Source organism: Apteryx rowi, unplaced genomic scaffold (assembly GCF_003343035.1).
Source record: "Apteryx rowi isolate R43461 unplaced genomic scaffold, aptRow1 scaffold_120, whole genome shotgun sequence".
Classification (NCBI taxonomy): Eukaryota; Metazoa; Chordata; class Aves; order Apterygiformes; family Apterygidae; genus Apteryx; species Apteryx rowi.
The window spans coordinates 1,501,208-1,524,219 of NW_020447420.1; the positions used below are offsets into that span (position 1 = coordinate 1,501,208).

The following is a 23,012-nucleotide window of genomic DNA, read 5'->3' on the forward strand; positions in this document are numbered from 1 at the left end:
GGGCGGCGGGGCCGCGAACGCCGCGTCCTGCGGGCGGCCGCCCCGCCGCCGCTGCTGCTGGAGGTGAAGTCCTGCGGTTTGCTGGAAAAGCCGAAAAGCGAGCCGGGCACGGCGCGTTTCCTCGCTGGGCTCCGAGCCGCGTGCGGTCAAGGGCTGCGAACAGTGACGCCCGTTAGCTTTTGGTGTTTTGYTTGGGGTTTAGAACTGCGTCTTGTGGAGGAGAGCTTTCTTTTAGCGCTTCCAGTCTGGCGTGCCAGTGACTGAATTATTTGCTCTTGAGCTATGTGACTTCATCCAAACAAGATCAAGTAACTTTACTGGGTCTGTTGGTCAGTTGTAGTAATAGCTTCGCTAATCTGCCGTGTGACAAAGTCCTAGTGACCTTGACCTACTGAAGAGTTCATTGAAAACTTTATTAGTGACTGGTTAGAGGAAATAACAAAAAAAAGTGGGGGTGTTTTTTGCTGTGTTTTGCTGCAAGCATTTATCATATGGATTCACTTAACTGCCCATCTTTCTCGCCTGTTCTCAGAGGTTTCTGTATAGCTTGAGGTGATAATGTGCATTATTTCTCTCTACAGTACTAACCAGAACAATGATACCGAGCTGCCTGTGTAGCCTCTTATATTATGAAGACTTAAGAATTTTCACTTTAGTGTTTGGAATGGTTCATAAAGATCTACTAAACTTCAGTATTTTCTAGGCTTTCTTTAGTCTGGGACGTTCACAGCTTGATCGTGTTAACACAAGTTCTGAGCACTTCAGCTGAAAGGCAAGGTGGACTTCAGCGGGTGCTCAGCTGGTCAAGTTAAAAATTATTTTTCTCCATCTTGTATTTTAATTCAACTGAGTTAGAACATGCTAAAATACACCTGTGTCTAGCCTGCCATGGCATGTGGCAAGTTAACAATGCAATTCAGTGTCATCTCTGTAATTTTTAGCTGAAATAGCCTTACCCATTGGATTTTCTCAGCATACTAGGATGAAAGCTTAGTCTGAGATTCTGGAGGTGTGAAACTAATCACAAAATATTTCTTTTGTAGTGCACACTTCTCTCTGACAAAGTGAATCCCAGACTTAAGGGTTCCTTTAATGCCCAGGGACTTGTTTGTACACCTGCCAAGATAGAAATAACTGAACTGAATGTCATTTAAATTTTGCTACCCTGGTGCAAGGTCATCTGTGTAGGGAAATCTATTTTGGTTTGAAATAGGACACTCTTCACAAATTAGTGTCCATAGTTAGAATTGTTGAGAAGTAATGCAAGGTCTGAATTTGGCTAATTCCGTTATTTAAGTTCCTGTTTCCATTCAGTTCTGTCACAAATCATAGAGATTTTGCAACTGATATAGGGGCAGCTGTCTCGGAAGTGGGAGTTCATCTTTAGCTTTGGTGTAGAGATGATTCCAGACATAACTTGGTTTTAGGTGAAACATGAAACTGAAATTCTGTCTGCTTGTGACCATCTAGGCTTCCAGAGCACGGACCACGTGTCCGGTCTTGGTCTCCTGTTCTTCTGATTGAAACTATGTAGTATTCCATGAATGGAAATAGGGATTTGGCTGGGCTATGTCCTGTTTGGTGTGCATTTGCTTGAGTTGGGAGTGGACTAAACATGTAGAGATACACATCCGTTTAAGTTCCAAGCCATCCACGTTGTACCAGTAGTAGCTACCTCATTTTTAAAAGGATGCAGAGAGAACCTGAGCATGTGAATGAAGGTTTTAGCAATGTGTCCGCTTTGGTTTGATAAGATTATTTCCTGTAGGGTGCAGGAACTTAGTGAGGTAGTTRATAATTTTTTTCCAGTTTTGCCTCAGCTCATACTTTTCTGCYTGTGGGAAAAGCAAGTTAGTGTCAAAGCGTAGGGCTTGTGGTTGAAGGAAGAAACAATACAACAGTTACCTTTCTAACTCCCTTACTATTTAACTTCAGAACTTGACCTGTTTTGCTGGAAGCATGATGTTTCTTTAGCAAATACATCATCAGGCCTGATCCACTCCTGCGCCACCTGCTCATGAACTTGTCTAATTTGTTAAAATGGAATGCCAGGAAGGAAAAATGCTCTACAAAATAACACATTTGCTTTTAAAAATGTATCCCTTTGTTGTATGTGTCCCAGCCAAAGCATAGCAGTGTGTGTGGTCAGATCACCCTAATGAATTACTTGAAATGGACAGTGAAGCCAGCAGAAAAATATGCATAGGATAAACTAATAAAAGCAGAGATGAGCTAGCAAGAAAATGGATGAGAGACAATCCAGAAATGCGAGAGAGCAAAAAAAATGTAAACAGACCATCTTGGGGGGATTCCAAAAGCCAGGCAGAAGGGGAGATGTGTAACTGCGGGCACGGGCTGCAAAACGGCTATCCTTGGGGTRATGGGCTAGAATAGACTTTGACATCTCAGGACCACGTGAGGCTCGGGCAGCTACCTGGAGCTTCCCTCTTCCAACAGCGGCATACTTTACACTAGCAGGGAAACAAGGGCCCTGTGTTAGAAAATCATCTCGGGAATAAAGCCAGCGTGCATGCTGGAAGTAAATAGTTTGCAGGTAGGTGGACCCGGATCTGAACAAAAGTGAGTATTGTGTGGTGTTGGATCAAACCTAGATTCTGTGGCTAGATTACGCTGTGTGGCTTTCTGACAAAACGTTACTACATACTGTCTGCATCAGCTCCTGGGCTGTTCCTCCCCTTATCCATACCTTGTTGTTTGCCCTGTAGGCTGACAAAGTCTCTGGAGTCAGAGGTGGCAGAATTAGACAGAAGGCCACTTCCTCTGTTTTGTATAAAAGGCCATGAATCTGTTGGCCTAGAACTTCCTGCTGCAAAGACTTTTGGAAACCTCGTTAGCTGATCCGTGTGGAGTCTTGGCTTGCTGCAAGGCATGTCTGACACGGATCTCTGCTACCCAGCCTCCGTGCGGTGTGGCCAGCAGAGCGATCTGTGTTTCTGTTGAAACAAGGGTCCTTGCTTCATTACTGATGGACCAGAATGGTTTTGCCTGTGTTTGCTCCAGGAAAGTCCATTCTTGCTCTTCCTGCCTGTCATTCCAGAATGGGAATCTTCCTCTGTCCTTGGGTCACCACAAGGAAAATCAAACACTGGCTTAAGTGCAACAATTTGCAACCGTATGTAGGGTTTGCTGCTGATGCAAACAGAGTTCCCTGCTGTTGTTGCAGAGCGCGAGAGTATGTACCCATCTGTTTGCCTCTCAGGTTACAGATCCATCTTCCACTACGCTGGCCAGGTACTGAGGGGTTTGCAGATGTAGCTTGTTTGGGCAGCGTTACTGGCAGTGGGGATGTACCAAGTCAGCTCAGGTGTCTCTATGTCACGCACCTGCAAAGATGCCTGATCTGCTGTATCCAGCTGCGCTGAGCCAGGCCTGGATTGGTGCCACGCAGAGCGAGGAGAGGGGGACAAAGCCTATAAGGCAGGTCTCTTGGGAGAGGGTGAAGAGCAGGAGGTGACGGAGGTGGTTCCTAGAAGAGCCTTGTGAAGGCAGTCCCCGTGGCTCCCCTAATCCGCGTGCTGCGTGCGGGAGGAGGCCTTTGGTCGCAAGTTCAGCAGAAYGGCGGTTCCCCAGCGCTGCTGGGCTGGCCCAGCTCCAGCCGCACGTGTGGCACAAGGAGCGATGCCCTTGCTGCAGGTCGGGATTGAAATCCCCGTAGCCCTCCTCACGGCCTGCTCTCCCCTGGCTGGTGCCGTGAGGAGAGAAGGCAGATAAACACAGCTAGTTTGAGGAACCATTTAGAATAAAGTTAGCCACGTGTCCACTGCGAATCAAAAGCCCATTCTCTGCTTCTTCTCCCGAGGGCATCTCTGCCTCCTCTGCCGAGCGCTCCTCAGCCCCCGGCTGCCGGCAGGATGCGTGTAACAGCACGAGGCAGTGATTTTCTTTGGCGGAGGCACGTCCTTTCCCCGCTTGCTCTGTCCGAGTGGCCCCACAGCGTTTGGGAGCTTCTTCCTGCCCTGGGGCTCGCATCCGGCTTCCCTTCCTGCCCTGGGGGGCTGTGCAAGGAGGTGGCCGAGGACCACCTCCAGGAAGCATGTTCCCAAATAACTGGAAGAATGTTCTTCCGATTGTTTTGGGCCATTCCCAGAACAGCCCTGCGGCGGTGGAGCAGGGTCGAACATGGAGGCTAGAGGAAGGGCTTCTCCTGATCGGCTGGTTTGAGATCTCGGCCACCGTGATGTTAGGCAGGCGTATAGGTCAGACTTGCATTGCTTAAAGAGAACTTCATTAAAATAACAGGCTTTCTAGTAGGAGTGTTTGTTGAATCCTGTTCCTTAATTTAGTGTGTTATTTCACTGTTGGTTTTTTTTAATTTTAAGTTCAAAGACATGATAGAAAAGAAACTGAACTTTGCASATGCCTCCGAGGGAGAAAAGAAGTGTAACTCGTCATCTGTATGATTGCCCAGCCAGAAACTCCTCTCTAACCTGTGCAGAGTTTACAAAAACATTCATCTGTGTGTACAAACTGGTTTCTACTGCTTCATGTCTGTTCCAGGTGCATCCTCGATACCATCAACAAAATGAGAAGCTGCCCTTAGTGGGTGACTGCTCATATCCACACACAGGTTTCCGCAGCTCGCTTGTACGGCTCCCAGCGYGGAGGAGCCCCGGCCTGCGCCCCTAATCCTTGCTGCAGGAGGAACGCGCAGGCCCTGCCGGCTTCAGGGGCCTGGGCCTGGATCGCTGCTGTCCCAGTCGTCCTGGAGCAGGACCGGCACAGCGATACGCAGAGATCCAGTTATTTTTCCCAACGGAGGCTCTCCTTCCCTGTCCCCGCTGGCTCTTGGGCCTGGCTGCGGCCTGGGAGCTGAGCAGGGCCAAACGTGCCTGGAGCTGGGCGGCAGGAGCAGGCGCGAGGAGCCCGGCCCCTGCCCGTCGCCCGCTCGCTGCTCTCGGGTGCCGCGAGGAGCCCTCCGGGCCCGTCACCTCTGCAACTTCGATCTTCTGCCGTCGCGAGGCAGAAAGCCCTGCTTCGTTAGTGCTTAGCCTCCGCTGTCAGCGCCATGAAAAGGCTTTGTGTGCGCCGTGACAAAGCGAGGATTGATGGAGTCTCCTCTCCCCTCCCCCTGCCGCGCTGAGTCAGGCCCCCACAAATAGCTTCGTGCCGCTCGCTGCGTGGCACCTCACCCACAGAGGTGCCTTTCTTCCCTCCCTTCGACCCCGGGCGGAGTCGTGCCAGGATGAGAAACGCGCCCCCCGGAAGCTGTCCCCGGGGGGCTGCTGGAAGCGCCCGCCTCCGTGGCCGTGCTTCGTCCTGCAGGCAGCCCACTGCCCCTCGCTCCCCGTCGGCCGGCCCCGGCTCGCTCCGGCCTCTCGGCGCGTCYCCCGAAGCCACCGCGGGAGCCTGCGCTGTGGCGGCATCCTCTAGCGAGTCCGCGTCCCGCGTTAGCCTTGTTCCTGTAAGCACTGTTGTGAAAGAGAAGGGGCAGACGATATTTCCTTCCCATCTATTTTGGTTGTTCCAGGGCTTTGAAAAGGGGCACGGGCTCTCTGATCCCGCCTGAGATGAAATGTTAGTGCTGATCTGGTGCACGTCAGCGTTGTTCTCCCGCGTGCCGCCTCCGGGCCCTGCTGCCGCTCTGGGAGCACGCTCGCTGCCTCTGGCACCCTGCGGAGCCAGGCAAGGGGAGAGGGTGCCTCGTCGGAGGACGTGTTTGCTGCTGGTAGGAGGTATTTGGAGAACAGATCTGCTTCCCCTCAGTACAGCAGCAATAATGCTGAAATCTGCTATGCGTTTTTCTTCAGCGCGTTAGGGAACAGCATTAGTTAGCTGTAGTACAGTCCAAAATGACCTAGCAGAAGCCGGTATCAGCATTTGTTATCTCCCAGCTCCTCCCGATGTGTAATAACAAGTCATCAAGTTACTGTGAGTAACTTGGAAAAGTTTCAGAAAGCGTGCATTCGTACGAAGAACAGATTGTAAGTTCTTTATTCACATTATGTTTGTTCAATCCTGCATATTTCAGGCCCTCCTCTCTGGATTATTTGCAAGGTATTTTGAGGAGCTCGTGGGCTGCAGTGCGGGAACGCAGCAGGGTTCCGTTTGTCTGAATTGCGCCTCGCTCCACGTGAGAGTAGCTGTGCAGGGTCTGTGGTGGGGTCTGAGGGTTTCCTTGTTCCTCGCTGGTGCTGAGGATGGGGACACTGCTGTGGAGGAGGGGGGGATGAGCAAGTCAGGTTCAGGATGYGCTTGTGCTTTGGAAGGTAAATTGCGCAGGGGACCGAGTGAGTCCGCTTCAGTTGGCTCTGGGCTCTCCGAATGCTAGTCTAGGTGAGGAAGCAGAACTCTTCCCTGGATTTGGTTCATTGGCAATTGTGTTTTCATCAGTACTGATCGCCGGCTTCCGTTGGTTTGGATACTTTAGATAGTCTGGTTGTTTGTGCGGTATTATTATTTACATAGGGCCCAGACTTGCTCTTTTTTGTTGCCTGCAGCACGATGTTTGTTCAGACTGGGCATTGTGAAGTGTAAACCCAGGTCCCACTGGCACCAGCACTCACCTCTGCCTTTTCTAGAAGCAGTAAGTAACCCGCCATCTTCATGGCCTAGAAATGCTGGGGTTTAATTGCTGCGAAGAGGGAATTGGATTAGGTAGCTCCGGTTCACGGCTTGTCTGGCTGCTCAGCAGTGACGCTTGTTTACACAAAAAAGTGCTGCCCTTTATCTCTGGGTGCGTGGGGGGCGGTTTCCCGGGGCAGTCCTACCTGGGAGCCAGGAAAGACCTGCCCTGACTGGCTGCCTCGGCAGGAGACCGCGTGCTGAGGCCGTGCTGCCTTTCCCCATCCTCCTCCTCCTCCTCAGCGAGTTCTCCAGCAGCGCTCTCGCCCTCTCCTCCTGCTTTCTGCAACAGCATCTCTCCTAATTGAGTTGGTTTTATCCTCTTCTACCCCCTTTGCATCTCTTCCTCCCCTGAAGCATTCAGTGATGCCCTCCCTTTCCTCCTGGAAGATGCTTAGCTTTTTTTACAAGGCCTCTGTCTGCTTCGCATCAGACCATCCTGTGCTGCTTCGTCTGTGTTCCCCGGTGTTCAGGCTCTTTGCAGCAAGCGTAGTTTTGCGTACAGCGCCAGATACATCTGTGCTGCTACATGAAAATGGTCTTGTTAAGGAGGGCGTGATGGGACCGAAGCCTCATGGGGGAACCCCCAGCTTGTTTAACACCCTTTGGGGATGGGGAGCCTCATGATGAAGCTGGTAGGAGCAGATTTCTTGATGCTTAAAATGGCAGAGCAACTTTAACCAGCCTGACTCAGGGATGAAATTTGCTCCTTATTGGGAGTGCAGGGATGAGCCTGGGTTTTCTTACTGTTGCTAGATGGAGACCAGCCCATGCTAAATATTCTGGAAACACTAAAATTAATCTCAGAAGAGGCTGTTGGCCCAAATTCCATACCTATCTGGCATTGCACAAATGTAACTTATCAAAGAAATGAAAATGCAGAAGGTGTGTCTGGCCTAATCCTGTGTTTAACTTGGCAGTCTTGTCGCTGTGCTTCAGCGCAGGCACGGTGGCATGCATGCGGGCTATCGGTGCTCTGTGTATTCTTCTGGGGTGTGCCGCAGAGCAGCCCTTTAATTCTGCTCCTTTTGTTTCAGGATCAGTCCATAATGCCTGAAGTGCGAGACCTTTCAGATGCTTTGCCCGACTTGCCGATGGATCCGATCACAGGTGTTGGCGTCGTTGCATCCCGGAACCGAGCACCGACAGGTTACGATGTAGTAAGTAGAGCTATTTCAGCTGCCATTGCTAAAGGTTTGGCTCTGTATTAATGAGGTTTTCCTTTGCTGGGAACAGCATCGTTTCTGGAGAGGGCTTGGCTTCAGGAACGTGTTTTAAGAACTAATTTTATATACAGCTGCCCACCTCTCAGCCCACAGCAGTGCTTTCCCTCAGCGGAGTTTTGTGGGTGCAATCATGCTGCTTCATCTGTGCTACTCCATAGGAGCATAATTACCTGGAGGAGGGGTTTTCAGAAACAGCTGGCCAGTATGGCATGCAAATTTAATAATCCTAGCAACATTCATCCTGAAGGATTCCTAAATATTGCACAAATTATATCTCTGAATAAATGGATCCCGCATCAGCTGTTTAATCCCACATATCAGCACTGCACAGTGGTGATGAGAAGCTTCAGAACGGAAGGCAGAGTTTCTCATCCAGCTGAAATTGCAGCGACAATTTTGATGGATAGAATGCAAACCCCTGAATTAGGCATTGGCAGGGGGCTGGGCAGCAAGTAAAGGCAGCTGGATACAGTAGAGATGAGAGGCATAAACATATCTGAATGGATAGATGGAGGTCAGTGTTTAGTTTAACAGCTGCTTGTTCCTTGGATTGCTTGGATAAGTTGCTGTATAACAAATAGCATGATTCCCCCTCCTCCGCCCCAATAGGCTATTATAAAATACTAATCATGTAGAGCTTTATATGAAGATTTGGTCCGTAGTCCATCTGCTCGCCTTCCTATGTATCTGGCTCCAACTGAACTTGGGTAGTCGGATGTGGAAGCAGCTAACTGAGGCTTTGCTCACACCTTTACAGCTCTGGGTCATAGCAGAGCCTGTTCAGTGTGAAAGGGAAGAAAATGGATCAGGCTGAAGTAAGGACATAGCGGGAGAGAGTTGTGAAAAGGCTCCTTAGAGACCTAGAAGGTTTTTTGCGTTTACTGCATTTTTCTGAGTGCTGATTGCCTGCATGAGCTGGGCTGTGTAATTAGCTGCTTGCTCCGATAAAGGAGCATGGGACAATCTGAGAGTTGTGATAACGGAATTGCATCCTGCCTAAATGACTGGGCAGAGAGAGCACTCACCCCAGATAGCCTGCCTGTGCTTTAACAGGGAGCTTGAGCACTAACGCAGTTTAAACTAAACAAGATAAAAGGTTCTTCCTGTGGTGGCTTAATTCAATTACGGTGGTGTTGTAATAATGCTTGTGAATGTGGGTCGCTCTCTCCTAGGGGGCACAGAGAGGAGGCTGCCTTTCCTCTGATTTTCTCTCTTCCCGTGTGTTTACRAGGAGCTCTTCTCTGACCCAGGGGCCAGCAGTGCGGCTCTAGGCAGTGGTGAGGTGCCTGCTGTCTGCAGTTGCTGTACCCTGTGCGTGACTTCCACCTATTTTCTCCTTCAGCCTTATTATGTGGCAAATCAGCAGTCCGACTCTGCGTCTGGGTGCTGTGTGTGGACCTCACAACCTGCAGTCTGTGTCCTTTCCACCTTGGAGAAGCTGCATCACCACGGGTGCTGTAGGTGCCACCGTGGTGTAATGGAATGTCCTTGTGCCAAAACCCAGAGGATGGTGACACGTGGGGCTGTGCTCTTCTTGTCCGGATGTGTGGGAATGTGCTCCTTCRCACAAGTCAGCACTCTGTAGTTGTATGTGGTATGCAGGGTTGCCACTTCCCCATGACCTCTCTGAAACCCAGTCCTTACTCTCTCAAAGCATGAAGCCAAATATGCAGAAGTGAACTTCTAAATGCAGTGGAAAAAGTCTGTGGCATGTTCTGAGGCTTGGGCAATGTGTGGACCTAAGCAGTCTCAGACTCTGTGCTTCCAGATATGCGATTTCCCTGGTGAGACACTAGCAGTTGCTTGCTGCTTCAGGGTGGCCTCGAATAAAGCCTCGAAGAAGGCAGCTGTGGCAGCTCCATTCTAGGAATATTTTTCCCAAAGCCATAATAACTAGAGGCTCAAGCTGCACCCTGAAAGGGAGAATCAACATCATTTGGAAAGTGTTAAGACCCATCTGTCTTGGGATATTCTTGCAGTCTCCCTAGGTACCTGATCACTTTGCCTTTTGCTACAGCATCCTGCAGCGTTCAGTTCTATGGGTGAATTCAGAGTTGTATGGGAAAGTGTCTCTGTTTGTTAGTGATCAGTTTGACATCTAGTAGTTTCAGTGATGGTTTTGAGCTCTGTGATGGTGAAGAGAAGTACCTAGTTCTCCATTTCTGAGACAGATGTATTATTTACAGGTTTTATCCAGTTTTCCTTTCATTCATATCCTTTCTACAGTAAGTGAACRTTACAATGTTAGTTTCCTTCCTTTTCCCTTTGCTTCTTTTTGAAACAAGCAAGCAAGGACTTTCATGCTTATGGCCAAGGTTCGAGTTAACTGCCCAGGGACATGGCCTGGTCCATTTGCCAAGCTTGCGTAGAGCCCTGCAGGCTTGGTGTACCGTCCGGGCTGGAGGTGGGCAGTGCTGCGGGGCAAGGCCAGAGGTACCAAACCCATGGGGATCTTGGTGAACAGGTGGGAGGTTTTTTTTTCCCCCCAGTAGTTYTTGATTATCCAGAAATCTTTCTCCATTCCCTTTGTGTCTGCTTAGAAAACAGCTACTGACGCTTGCAATGACTAGCCGTTTCTTTTAATAGCTGAAGCAGTAAAGACTTAATTTTGCCAAAATATACAGACTATGTCTGTTTTAGATTCCTGAAAATCTGCCCAAACTGGCAAGACTGAGCGTATGGGTGGGGAGGAAAGGGAGGAGARGTGGGCGGAAGGGACCCTGGGGATAGGAGAGGGGTGGCTCCCGCGTTGCTGCCGGAGGGCCAGCAGCTAGCTCGGCCGCCTGCTCCGCTCTGCGGTGAAAGCCGGAGAGCGGCCTTGACCTGTGGGGCTAATCCAGGGCTCCTGGGCAGGCAACGCCTCGGCAGCCACCCGCCTGCCTGCCTGCCTGCCCTGGCGCGCGTGGCCGTGGGGCAGACCCGTCCCGCGGGGCAGGTCGTTTAGCGAGCCCGTTTGTCAAAAGGACCAGCTTGCGGTTGCCGGTAACGTCATGCTAGCTGCTGGGCAGCAGTTACGTCACCCCACGCTTGGAGAAGCAGGCTGGGGGATGTTGCCTTCCTTGCTGGGTGTCGCTTTCTTCAAGTCTGTTTGTAGCGCATGCTTGAGGGATGTCTTTGCTGGACTGTTGGCTGCAAAAATGCCAGGAATCTCCAGCTCCGTGAGGAGAAAGACAGTTCCTTGTGGGGCTGGGAAGAAACAGCACTGTCTTCAATGCTGGGTGTGTGCCAGGTGAGCTGCTAAAGGGTTGTCAACCTGGCTATCCAGATTCCTGCTCCTCTTTCCTGTCGCCCCTCCTTGACCCTCTCCTCTCCTGTTCTTTTGTGTCCCTTCTTTCTCCTGCGACCTTTGGGCCCAGCTGTAACCTTCCAGCGCTGGCACAGGCTATAAACCGATAGAGCTTGTGTTTTGCTGCAGAGCATCTTGCTGCACTTCACAGTCATGTTTTTTGAGAGTTCACGAATGCAGGGATTTCCTCCCACCTTTGGTGCCTGGTGCAGATGAGGGAGTGGGAAGAAGCTCGAAGTAGGCTAGCTCCTGCTGGTCCCAAGCCTTCCTGTGGCATATGCTTCTGCTGCGGTGCTGTTCAGCCCACGTTGTTCCTGCGCTCTTTGTGGCTGTGCTTTTGACGCAGGCTGGATTTAGCTTCTACTGTTGGGATGCGGTTGCCAAACCAGAGCCAATTCGTGTTGGGGAATAGCACCCACTGTCCACTGCAGTATGGTCAGGAGGTATAGGTGTGCTTGCAGCATTGGTTGCCTGGTATCTCGGTGCTGAGTGCTGTCTCCTCCCTCTTGCATGTTCCTTGCACCTTTTCTGAGCAAAGAAGATGGTGAGCTGGAGCCGTTTGGTGCCCTTCCTGCCAGGACAGGTCTGCCTCAGTCTTTCCAGGCAGACTCCCTTCTAGTGTTGCCCCACTGAGGGCACGTTCCCATCACGAAGCAGTGCTGCTCAGGCACTTTGAAGGGCAGCGGGGATCCTCCTTGCCTGCAGGAGCCCAGCAGATGATGTAAGAAGCTTCCTGTTTATATTAGTCCATTTTCTTTCCCCATAAGTTTTCTGACAAGTCAACGCATGCTTACATTCTCCAGGCTTGGAAAAAGCCTTCAGCAGGATGATATGGGGCCACAGCATACAGGATTAATTGGTGGGGATGGTGCCTGTGACTGCTGTGTTTCAGTAGAAGCAGGAATGGTTCTGCTTGGTGTTTCAGTGGGGCCCTGGAGCTGGGTGAGGTCCTAACCGCAGCTGCTTTTTGCTCTGCTGCTTGCACTGTTCGGAAATGCTCTGCAAGTAGTACTGCTAAGTCTGCCTTGTGCGTGGCCAGGGCAGGTAGCAGGGGAGCGAGCACTTCAAGCAGGCAGCGGCTCAGCTCGGTGAAGAAGCATCTGAACCCCAAGGGTCTGACCCGCTTCTCCCTAGAGACCCTTCCGCTGTGCTCCGGAGGGCTGCGCACTGGGTCTCTCGCGTCCTGTTCCAAGTGCCGCGTGCTTCGTCTTGGCGGAGCGGAGGCAGAGAGCCCGGGGCCGGGGGAGGAGAAGCAGAGGTTTCTGTTGTTTCAGATGCTGGCGATTGCAGGCAGGGCTTCCTTTCCTTCGTCCCACGCAGCTTCGCCTTCAGCTGCGCCCTTGGCTGAGGTTCCCGCGGGTGCCGCGGGCAGGACGCGGGGTTGCTGGCAGGGAAGCGCCGGCTTCGCGGCTCTGCTGCGTTCGCCCGTGCGGGTGGCACGAGACGCAGCGTGCACGAAGCTGCCCTGTGCGCCGCGGCCCTGGGCAGACACGGGCAAGGAAGATTTTGCTCAGCTTTGTCAAGAACACGAAGCAAGTAGGATGGCTTGAGAGAAAGAACTGTGTTTAATCTGGGAGCTGCCTTTCTAGTGAGTCGTGTGAAACGTTAGCAAGTCTCTGAAGATAAATTGAATGCTTMATTTCATGACTTACTGGGAAATTAACTTGTCTTTTTATTAGGTATTTGACTAGTTAGAATGTAAGGTTGTTCCCTAAAAGGGATATTTTTGCATCGTTAAGTCAAGGTTTAAACACTGCTAGGCTTTGCTCTTTGGAAGAGGCTGAGATTGCAGCTCGCTTGCCTGCCCTGGGGGACTCTCATACGTTTCAGCTAACTGTGATTCAGATGTATTTTGGGCAGTTAATTGTAAGGGAAATGGTATCAACTTAAGTACTGCACTTCCACCTTAGAAATTGCTTGGTATTGCTGTAATTATCATATAAAATTCCTAAAACTTAGAGGTTAGATGAAAAACTGAATTTAACAGCAACTTATGTATCATCAGTTTTACAATTTCAGACTAGGACTATTGTTACCTGTTCAGTTTTGAGCACCTTTCACGTGGGGACAAAGAAAACTGCCTAACACAGGAAAAATTAAAACACAGGACTCAAACCGTGTTCTTTAACAAAGTGATTGCATTTGGCTGTAGTCTCTCAAACTGTTTCTAACAAGGGCTGGAGTTCAAGCTAAGTGTCCCTGTATGTCCACTAAATTATACTGTTTTTCTAAACAGTCTGTTCTCTGAATACCTTTTTACCAGGACTGGCTTACCCTTAGTGGAGAGAGTGCATATGGATTTTATACATTCTTAAACAAGCACCTTCAGAGAGAGATCTGAATTCAAGAAATTAAAAAAGCAAAATCCCGTTTTAAAATTTTACTACTTAAAATTGTTGCATTTTCCTTTGCAGAAGGCTGACCACAAAAGCTGTACATGTGCCATGCAAGGGGATGAACTGAGCAGGGGCTTGTGAATAGGAGGTGCCTGAATGCAAAGAACAGCCAATACGCTTTGCTCTCTTTGCTGATCAGACAATAAACATGCTTTTCTCTCACACACTTCGGATAGTTGGAGGGTCTTGTCAGCACACATCTCTTGCTTCCTGCGCTCCGTACAGAGTCCCTGCTCAACAAAACACGGGTGCAAACAGTAAAAACAAACGTCAGCTGCTTTTTTATCAGTGTTCTGGGGCCAAAGTCTTACTCAGTTCAGTAGCATTACAGACTTGGAAGAACAGCAGTGGAAGAGTTTGCCCCTGTCCGAAAGGCATTAAACAGAGTTCAGCTGCACTTCTGAACAGCTTCAGATCATGTTAGAGTCTTCTGCTGGGAGCCATCAGCTGGGCAGTAGTGTGATGGGTGATCTTGCTTCTGCTGCCCTTCTCCTTGCGTTTGTCTTGTTGTCTCCTTGCTTAGCCAAAAAACCTTTCGGGGCAGGGATTCCTACCAGCTTGCACCAAGCGCAGCAGGTGCCCACAGCTGCTAATAGAGAACAGCCCTTCCTCCTAGGAGGGAGTCCTGCCTCATGCTGATTCCCTTTGAATGAGCTTGAAGGTGGGATCTTCTCCTGCCTTACTTTCCCTATGCATGCATTTGCCTCTCCTGTGGAGGACCTGGGATTTTTCTTTGCTCTCAGTGTGGTGTTTGCCACTAATTTAACTGAGTGCAAGATTGAACTGGAGACAGGACAGTGGACAGGTGTTGTACAGGTGTTCATGTCCTCTTAGGGCACTGCCGCTAACATCCATGAGCGACCAGGGCTTGCCTTCTGGCTGTTGGAAACAGCTTCTCGCCTGATGACCAAAATTCCTCTACTGCTTTTCTGTGAAAATAGTACTGAGATCAGACAGTTTCCTGAGCTTGTTTGAGCAGATTTGTCCCTGAGGTTACGTGTGTCCCTTTGTAACTCCTTCAGGCCATTTGCTGTAGTCATTTATCACATGGCTCTCTCGGAGCATTCTGCAAGTACTCGCAGCTTGTGCTGTGTTACCGAATTTTTGGCCATCAACAGATTATTTTCCTTGGAATTTACTTCCCTGGCCCCATTTGCATGCTCGGCATTTTATCTCCTTAAGACATAATGCTGCTAAAGGCATTCCTTAGCAATAAGCGTTTATAGCATTATTAACTCCTTAGGCCCCTTTAGACAACTCGGAGAAAGGCCCAACTGTGCAGTGGTGCTCACTCCTCCCCAGTTTGGCTTCAGTGGTTGTGCAAATGACGGACAACGAGATGCAAGTCGAGCCATGGCTTTTGGGACCACCTGCCCCCATTCCCACTGCTTTGAAGTATGGGTCGTTTGCAGKGGGTGGAGGTATGTGTGTGCAGAGTTTGGGCACGGAGGTGGATCCTGTTTTCCCAGGGTTTCTCAGCCTGCCCCCGCAGAGACGTGAGCTGTCTCRTCCTCGTGAGTGCCCCACCAGTACCGCAGTGCAGATCTGGGCATCTTCCCCCCAGGGGCAGGCAGAGCTGATAAATGCCTGTTACCATCCTGCTGAGTCAGAGCCAGCAGTTTGTGGGAGACTCCTTTTAGGGCTTCTAAAAGTACGTAGGATCCTTCAGGATTATCCTGTAGCTGCTACTCTGACTCCTGTCCTGGCAGTGCTGAATACCTGGATCTAGTCCCCAACCAGCTGTGACATAACAGACACTGACCTGAGATGTTGTTAGGTGCGATTTGTCTTCCTTGAATACAGAAAAAATAAAACCTGATCAGAGCCTCGGTGACTGAGAATGAGTTGATCTAAATTACAGAAAGAACTGAAGAGCTTTGGCTGTTAGAAAACCATTCCCTGAGACGCTTGCTAGGAAGTGGAAGCCTCTCTGGTCTTAAATGGGTAGCATACCTAGTGCTGCAGGGACCCTCTTGGTGCTGTTGGGTGCTGGGTCCTAAGGTTTGCTCTTTGCTTCTCCCTTAGGCTGGTCCTGGAAAYGTCCATACTTCTAATGCCTCTGCAAAGAGTTTGTGGAAGCTGTAGTCCAATGAACTGATTTCGCACCTTGGAGATGTTTGCAGTGTCTGCTGTTGGAAGGGTTAATTTCTTAGGGATCCCACGTATGTTCTGTTGGCTTAGCTGGCAAGTTGCAGTGTCCCAGTTTAACCCAGAGAACACCAGTGTCTTGGAATAAGCTGAAGGCAATGCATGCAGCTTGGTCTGGTGTAGGCCTAAGAAGGAGCTGCAGAAACTGTGGGTCTTGGGGAAGTAGCAGATGCATTCTGTTGTGTGTTGAGAAAAGTGGTTGCGTTAGTCCATAGTGCTGGGTATGCTCCAGAGCTCAGCTGCGTGTGCAGAGACTTCATAAGAGAAAGGGAAATTCAGTTCCAAAAAGGGCATACCTGAGCTCGTGTCTCATTTTTCTGAGTGAGTGAAATGCGACGATTCTGTGCTGATGCCCCAAGTCCTGCTGTGGAGAGATGACTAACACAAAGGCTTGGCTTTGCCAATCTGTTTTAAATTTTGTAACTGCAATACTCCTTTGAAGTGACATTTTAAACACAATTAAAACTGTGTGTGAAATCACAAGGAAACACTTAATAAAAATCTTTGCAGAAGTACTTCTTGTTCCCGCCTTGTCCCCAGCAGGACAAGTGGCTGTAACCCTTGGTCTGCCTTGGGTCCATGCAGTGGTCACTTTGCAGACAGTCCTTCTGTGCCTTGTCAGAATGGAACCCTCCTTGTAGCTTGAAAACAGTGTGCCCTTGCATGTATGGTGGTAATGAGTGCCTTAATATGCTGACTTTTCCAAACTATTGCTTGGATACTGTAACCAAAACTGCTGTTTCCTCATTAGAATAGCTTTTGTCAGGGTATCTTTAATCAATGGACTCCCTAGAGACAGTATTTTTAGAACTTCTTTTTTATACCTCCTCTTGGAAGTTCTTTGCACTGCACCTTGTGAAAAGAAACTAATGAGATGCCGTGAGAGTTCGGGCTACTGTTAATTAGAATAGGTCTGAGGAAGAAGTACTGCACATATATTAACTTTATCTTGGCTCACATGTCCCCTCTCTCCCTCTGTCTCTTCTTTCCAGGTTGCACAAACAGCAGATGGCTTGGATGCTGACCTCTGGAAAGATGGCTTATTTAAATCCAAGGTCACACGATACCTGTGCTTCACGAGATCATTTTCAAAAGAAAATGTAAGTTGGTTTGCTGAGTGTCTGCATGATTTGCATCTGCACCTGATACTGTCCTATCCATAAGATGATTCATTTTATGGAGCCAATTATAATTCAGGCAGGCATTTCACTGAGTTTGGGTGAGTCAGGAGGCAAACTGCAACGCCTGGATATTTGCTTTTTGTCTATTTTCTTCATGGAAAGAAATCACTGGCAAAATCTTTAATAAAAGCAGCAGAAAAGTTAATGTTTGCATTTCAACAACCCTCTTGCATTCCTGCTCTAGCAGTGGGCACTGCATGCTAGCAAATCTGATTAATTTCTAGCTTTTAATTACATACAGAAGTAAATGCTGTAGCTAATATTGACAAAAGAAATGTTAGCTTCTGTATCCAAGGGCATGATGTGTATTTTCCTATAGGATTAACTTTTCATTCTTTGTTGTTTTTCTGCTGATTCTTGAAAACTTGACCATGTTGTGCGCATGCTACTCTATACTTCTATGTAACGTAGTGAGCTTAAGTTCATGTCTGATAGGTGGCCTTTGCCCACATCTCCAGAGACCACATGCAGCGAGAGCCTGATGCCTTCTACTGTGTTCACTTAATTTTCCAGTTGAGGGTAGTGTGAAAACTTCCTCTTTTCTGGAGGAACTACTTAATTCTACAATGAATGCACTCCATCTAGTGGGTAATTCTGCTGTTCTTGGCGTTTTGGATATTCACAGTGACTCCGTCAAGAGTATGGAATACCATTTTGTACCTGTGCTTTCAGCAATGACAGAAACAGAAAAGCAACTGCTGRTCATGGATCTTGACAGGAAAACCAAGGGACCTGCCTATTTTCAGCATTTGACCTTTATTCCCTCTGCTTTCCTGCCTTCCTCTAGACTAAAATAAACCTCCAGAGCTGAGGGGAATATCGCTTCCTGGAATAATTGTGCTTTTGGTCCCTGAGTACCTGCAGCAGCAGTAATAATAGCCCCAGATTAGGTAGAGAAGATATTAAACAGACGGATTTGTGATCATTTGAGTATTAAGTTTATCTGTGGCTACCTTAAATGCAAGGTTGTCAGAAATAATTATAGGGTAGTAGCAAATACTGGCTACCAGAGACAGTGTAAATACCCTCAGTCAGTGCCTGTTGGGCTTTTGGCATGAATCATCTGCTCAGCAAGGTTTGGGAATACGTTCTTCATATTTATGAGGAGTGAATTAAAGTGAGTGCGGGGAGGAGGATTGGCGGGGTCTCAGCTGTGCGGCTGACGGATGTGCGAGGTATGGCACAAGCTGCTGCATCTCACGCCCCTGCGTTGCCTCGCAGCCCTGTGCCAGCAGCAGCTGCTGGGCTTACGGGCACTTCTGAGCGAGCTCCTGGGCAGCAGCCTGCGGGCTGCCGTGCCAGGGTTTGGGCACTGGAGCGGAGCTCGTGCTCCTGTGATGCGCTGTTGTCATACCCCGATGGATGGGGAAAACCTCCCTGTCTTTTTGGAGGATGGATTTCCAAAAGCAGGTCAGTCTTCTGTAAACTGCCTAGTGGGTTCCTTCCTGATGATGCTCTTCTGCTCAAGTTAAACAGAACAGCAGCTGGTGCTGCTTAAGGTTGTAGGTTTGTGTAAGCAAGGGGGCTTTTTTGCAAGGCAGAGATGATACCAGTAGATGCTGATAGCAGTCTACTGGCCCCTGTGAGCGCACAGACAGCTGATCAGCACTTCTGCTTCTCTGGCTGCAGGAAGGCAGGAAAGAGGTTAAAGGCTTGGGAGGAGGAGGGGAGCGATGGGGAAGGAATGGCTCCTTCCCTTGCACAGAGAGCAGCACCCTTGTTGCAGAGAGCAGCTCCCTCATCCCGGGTTAGCGCTGAAAGAGCTTCCCCTCCCTCTCAGCCACTCCGGCCACGCAGGGGTGTGACGTGCTACCCAGCTTGGGACCTCTGAGGGTTAAAAGGCCTTGGACCTGCAGCAGTGAACTAGGGCTTTTGACTCATCTCCTTGGTCGCTGATGTGTTGCTGCTCTTTGCGATGGAAGTTTTATGGCCCGGGGATGTTCTGCTTTTTAACAAAACAATGGGTACTATTTTGCCCTGAAAAACTTGTAGTTAGCAGAGTTAAGCCACGTGAGTTACTGGGTTTATAATGGAGATGGTCTGTAAGTATCTCTTTCTCAGAATGATTGTTCTCAACAGCTTGGAGTGTTTGACAGGTCGTAAGTCATCAAACACTTGGATGTTTTCCACGTGTTGGTATTGGTATTTAAGTGTTGTAGGTAGAAGGCCCTAAATGATACACCTCACAAATGGGGAGGTTTCGTGCCCTTTTCTCTCCTCTATATGCCAGAGAATCAGTGCTGACTGCTGGCTCTTCAATAGTTAACAAACTTAGCAGAGTCATCTCTTTTACCTGTCTGCTATTGATGGAGGAATGATCATCGGTTCAGCTGAAAGTTACATGCTAATGAAGCACAGCCAGTCAGTCTGGATAAATAAAACATGAAAGATGAGTCAGCAAAGACCACTTTATCTACCACTTGCTGTGCCAGGACCATGTTAACTGACACGTTCAGACTTCACAGAATCCAGCGCGGCTCACTCTGGGATCAGCTAGCTGGGCACGGGGACGGAGCCAGCGTGGGGCTGCCCGGCCTCTGTCATTTGGGCAAGCAAAGGATGTGTGCCAGGCTTGTGCGCTGCAGGGCTGCAGGCGTGGTGGCCCTTCTCGTAAGGAATTGACTGTGGAGAACCTCAAAAAAATCAGCTGGAAGTGCTCAGAACTGGTSTGCCCTTATTTCAAAGGCTGTAGATTCAAATGCATTTTAAAGTAGTTCAGTGTAATAATTGGAGAGCAGAGGTTTGCCTGAAATACTTTGCCTGACAGATTCAAACTATGGGAGGTACTTAGCAACAAGTAACAGTAAAACACACTGACATGGTTTAATGGCTTAGGATGAAATTTTAATTGTTCTGTATTGCATTTCTGGTTATAAAGGCTCTGTAGTAACTAAAACATTTTTTTTTCCCTTCCATACGTGAATCCAGATTATTGGCAGCAATGTTGGCTTTAACGAGAACTGCAAAGGAAATCTGGTTTCTGAACAATAGCCGAGGCTGTCATTCTAAATTGTGTTTTTAGCTCTTCAAGCCTTGATTAATAGGACACGGCATCAGTTCAGAATTCATACGGATTCCAAATGAAGTTTGTCATTCCAAATGGCGTGCTCTTTTGGAGCTTGCCTGCTTTTGGAGCTAGAACCATGTGTATTCAGTACTAATTAGCTAATGCATGTAATAACTTTGGCTGTGTCTAAATGAACCATCTTCCCGTAATGCTTCCTGCTGTTGCTGTCACAGAAACGTCATGTTGCTATTGTAGATGTAGAGTGTGTGAGAACTAAGGGGACCAGCTTAGTGGATGGGTTGTTGGTGATACTTTGAACTGCCATGATTTCAAGAAGGAAGAATTTGGTTGCTCTTCTGAGATTCCAGAAGCTACGGCTGTGGATGAGATGGAAGAATCTGTAAATGTAGGAGGTTGTCCAGCATCTCTTACTCAATGATCCTGCGTAGCCCCTACAGAGGGGACAGTTGAAGTGTTGGCATGGTACTTGCTTACCTTTTTATCAATCAGCAATCAGATGCAATGACAAGGCATCTTGGGGTTCAATGGGCAAGAAAAGGTGGGTTTGAATTTAATCATGTTGTCAGAGTTAACTGTGTGTTTTTTCTCTCTTCAGAGTCATTTAGGCAATGTCTTGGTTGATATGAAGCTCATTGATATCAAGGACACATTACCTGTGGGCTTCATCCCCATCCAGGAGACTGTTGATACACGTAAGTTGGTGTCTGTGCTTTTTCAGTTGCGTGTCTTGGGAGCAGCTGCTTTTTCATGCCTGTGCTGTTGGGTAATGGAGAGGCTGTATGCCGGGGAGAGGGGTGCTCTAAGAGCTGCTGCTCTCTGGGGCATGTGCGTGTTTGGGGACAATGCCAGACTGGAATGAAACAGCCGTCTCGGTTTTCCTCTACTCTTCAGGCTTTCTAATACTGCTGCCCTGACTATCACCAATTTGCCCGCTAAAGTAGCRCAGCTCCTGAGCAGGAAGGAATAGTTATTCCTTCATTCTGCAAGGGTGGACTAGGCATAGGAGGCAACAGAGCTGCTATGCTGGAGGCAGCGTTCACAAATGTATACAGTATGGAAGTTGTGTGCATGTACTGTGTTCGTGAAGGCTTTACACCGCCTGCCATGAACAGAAGGCCCATGTCTTGGGAGGTGGTGCTGGGGATGGTGTGATATGTTTGTGCTTGGGAGAAGCCACAGGTGGAATCTCCAGGGAAAAACATCATCCCGATTTCTGCAAGAGAAAAAAGGCTTTCCGGAGAGTACCTAAAACAGGAGAGTGCAATCTACTCTTAGGCCAGGTTTCCTGCAACATTTCAGCCAGCAGTTCCCAAACAATGTATTTGGATGGCAGCGGCAGCTGGAGCTGAGTCCGGATGCAGCGCTCTGGCTGGCAGCTGGCATCAAGCGCTTTTGGCTCGCATTGCCGAGGGACCGGGGGACTAGTGACATGGGAGTGGACTGTGCAAGGGCTGCAGGATACCATGCGCTGATGCTGAGCATGTGCAGTTACTGCTCAAGAGTGTAAGCTGGCTATTACCAGTTCTTGTCAGTAATGAAATCCAGGCTAGTTATGAATAGAAAGGAGTTAAATGAGCTGCCTTTGCAGGGAATAATTCATCCAGGTCTGCAGCAGATGAGGATGATTTTTTCAGTCACTACCAACCTGGTTCTGGTTTGAACCTGTGACCTGGAAGTGAAAGGCTCTGTAACCCATTACTGGTTTCCCCTGTGGCATCCCCCTTCCCTGGGAGCATTGCACAACATGTGTGGGGCAGAGGAAAGCCATCAGCTTATCAGGCTCACCCTTGGGAGTATGGRACAGTTATCGTGTGTTGCTGTTGTTTTTGTACAAGTCCTGGTGGAGAGGTGAAAGGGAACTTTGTTGTTAATTTAAAATGCATTGGATTGCAACCTATGCAATCTTTAAAGCAGAGGAACTGTCTGTATTAATGAAGTGGTGCATTTCCCTGCCTCCATTAGCATGACTAAACACATTTCGATTGACTGTTCATAATATGTTTATTTAAAATTAGCTCTGGTTAAGCATGTGTAATTAATGGATCTAACTCCTAAACCAAGTTTGCTACAGACTACAGGCTCTAGCCAAGTGTGAAAGAGATAGAGGACAAAAGCAAATATTCAGCTTTGTGCTATTGTGAAAGTCAAATAATAAGAGACACTAATTTTGTTCAGAGTTAAATTTGTGGTTATACATGTTTCCAGTTATGCTCTTCTCTTTTAAGTGACATTTGGCTTGTAATAAATACATTAAATACAGCGGTCTTTAGCAGATTCTGACAATTTTCAGATACAAAAATCTAAAACCTGGGATCCTAAAATCCGTTTTGGGCATTTCATATGAAAGCCCTCATTTTCCAAAGCAGGAGAAGATTCGAGTTCAGGGATATAGGTATTTAGCATCTCTTAAAAAGCAGCACTGTACATGCAAAGTTGCATGCACAGATGCTGGATTGTGACTCACCTCACACTGCCGGGACATTTGTTGGTGCTGGTCCGACAGCATATTTCAATGGCCAAGATGGATTGCTATCACAAAGATACAGATTACAAAACAGGAGGAGCCTATGGAGAAAGGGCTGCGTGCCATCTGTTGAAAGGAGGGAATATTTTTAAACTGAAGGATATTTATTCATATTAAACTGAAGGGTTTTTATTTTCCAGGTGCTTGTTTTTACTTGTTGGTAGCTTTTTCATTCAGTGTCTGCACTTCTGATTTTCAGTTTATCAATAAATTTCTGTGATGTCTTTCAAGTGCCTGCATTCACAAATAGAAACCTCAGCTTTCAGGGTCTCGCAGACTTTTCAGGGTGAGATGGAGCAATGGTTTCCAAGTACCACAAACCTGTATCTGCATGCTAGTACCATGTGTTTTCATGCAGCTGCCCCATAGCTGAATGTGGGTTGTATCTGTATGCAGACAGACAGCACACACACRTGAATCCATTACGCAGATGGGCCTTAACTCTGGGCTTAATTTTTTCATAATGGGTAACATGGAAACAAGTGAAATTGCTCTGTGATGCATAGCAGGAAGGAGCTGTGCAGGAGACTCATCCACCCTGAGAACACAGTTCAAGCTTGCCTGGTTGTGCAGTGGGGGATCCTAGCAATTACTGCTTTGCTAATGTGGTTTTAACCCTACTAAGATACCAGGACAAATAC

At 48.4% G+C, this 23,012-nt stretch overlaps 1 protein-coding gene across 12 annotated transcripts in view; it reads left to right on the plus strand.

Annotated features, from left to right (window-relative positions):
* The window catches only part of MVB12B (multivesicular body subunit 12B), an 81,973-nt gene that overhangs the window by 1,000 nt on the left and 57,961 nt on the right, over positions 1-23,012 (plus strand). For 10 of the 12 annotated variants that reach the window (XR_003257511.1, XR_003257515.1, XR_003257512.1 and 7 more), the window contains exons 1-5: positions 89-5,693; positions 6,459-6,544; positions 7,620-7,742; positions 16,631-16,738; positions 20,443-20,539. Coding sequence is in view for 9 of the 12 variants with exons in the window: in XM_026089843.1 (XP_025945628.1) it covers positions 5,534-5,693; positions 6,459-6,544; positions 7,620-7,742; positions 16,631-16,738; positions 20,443-20,539 (574 nt within the window). In the remaining 3 variants the exon portion in view is untranslated. Of the gene's footprint in view, positions 1-88; positions 5,694-6,458; positions 6,545-7,619; positions 7,743-16,630; positions 16,739-20,442; positions 20,540-23,012 lie in introns of those variants that run through there. The other 2 variants (XM_026089916.1, XM_026089910.1) reach the window with 2 other exon arrangements.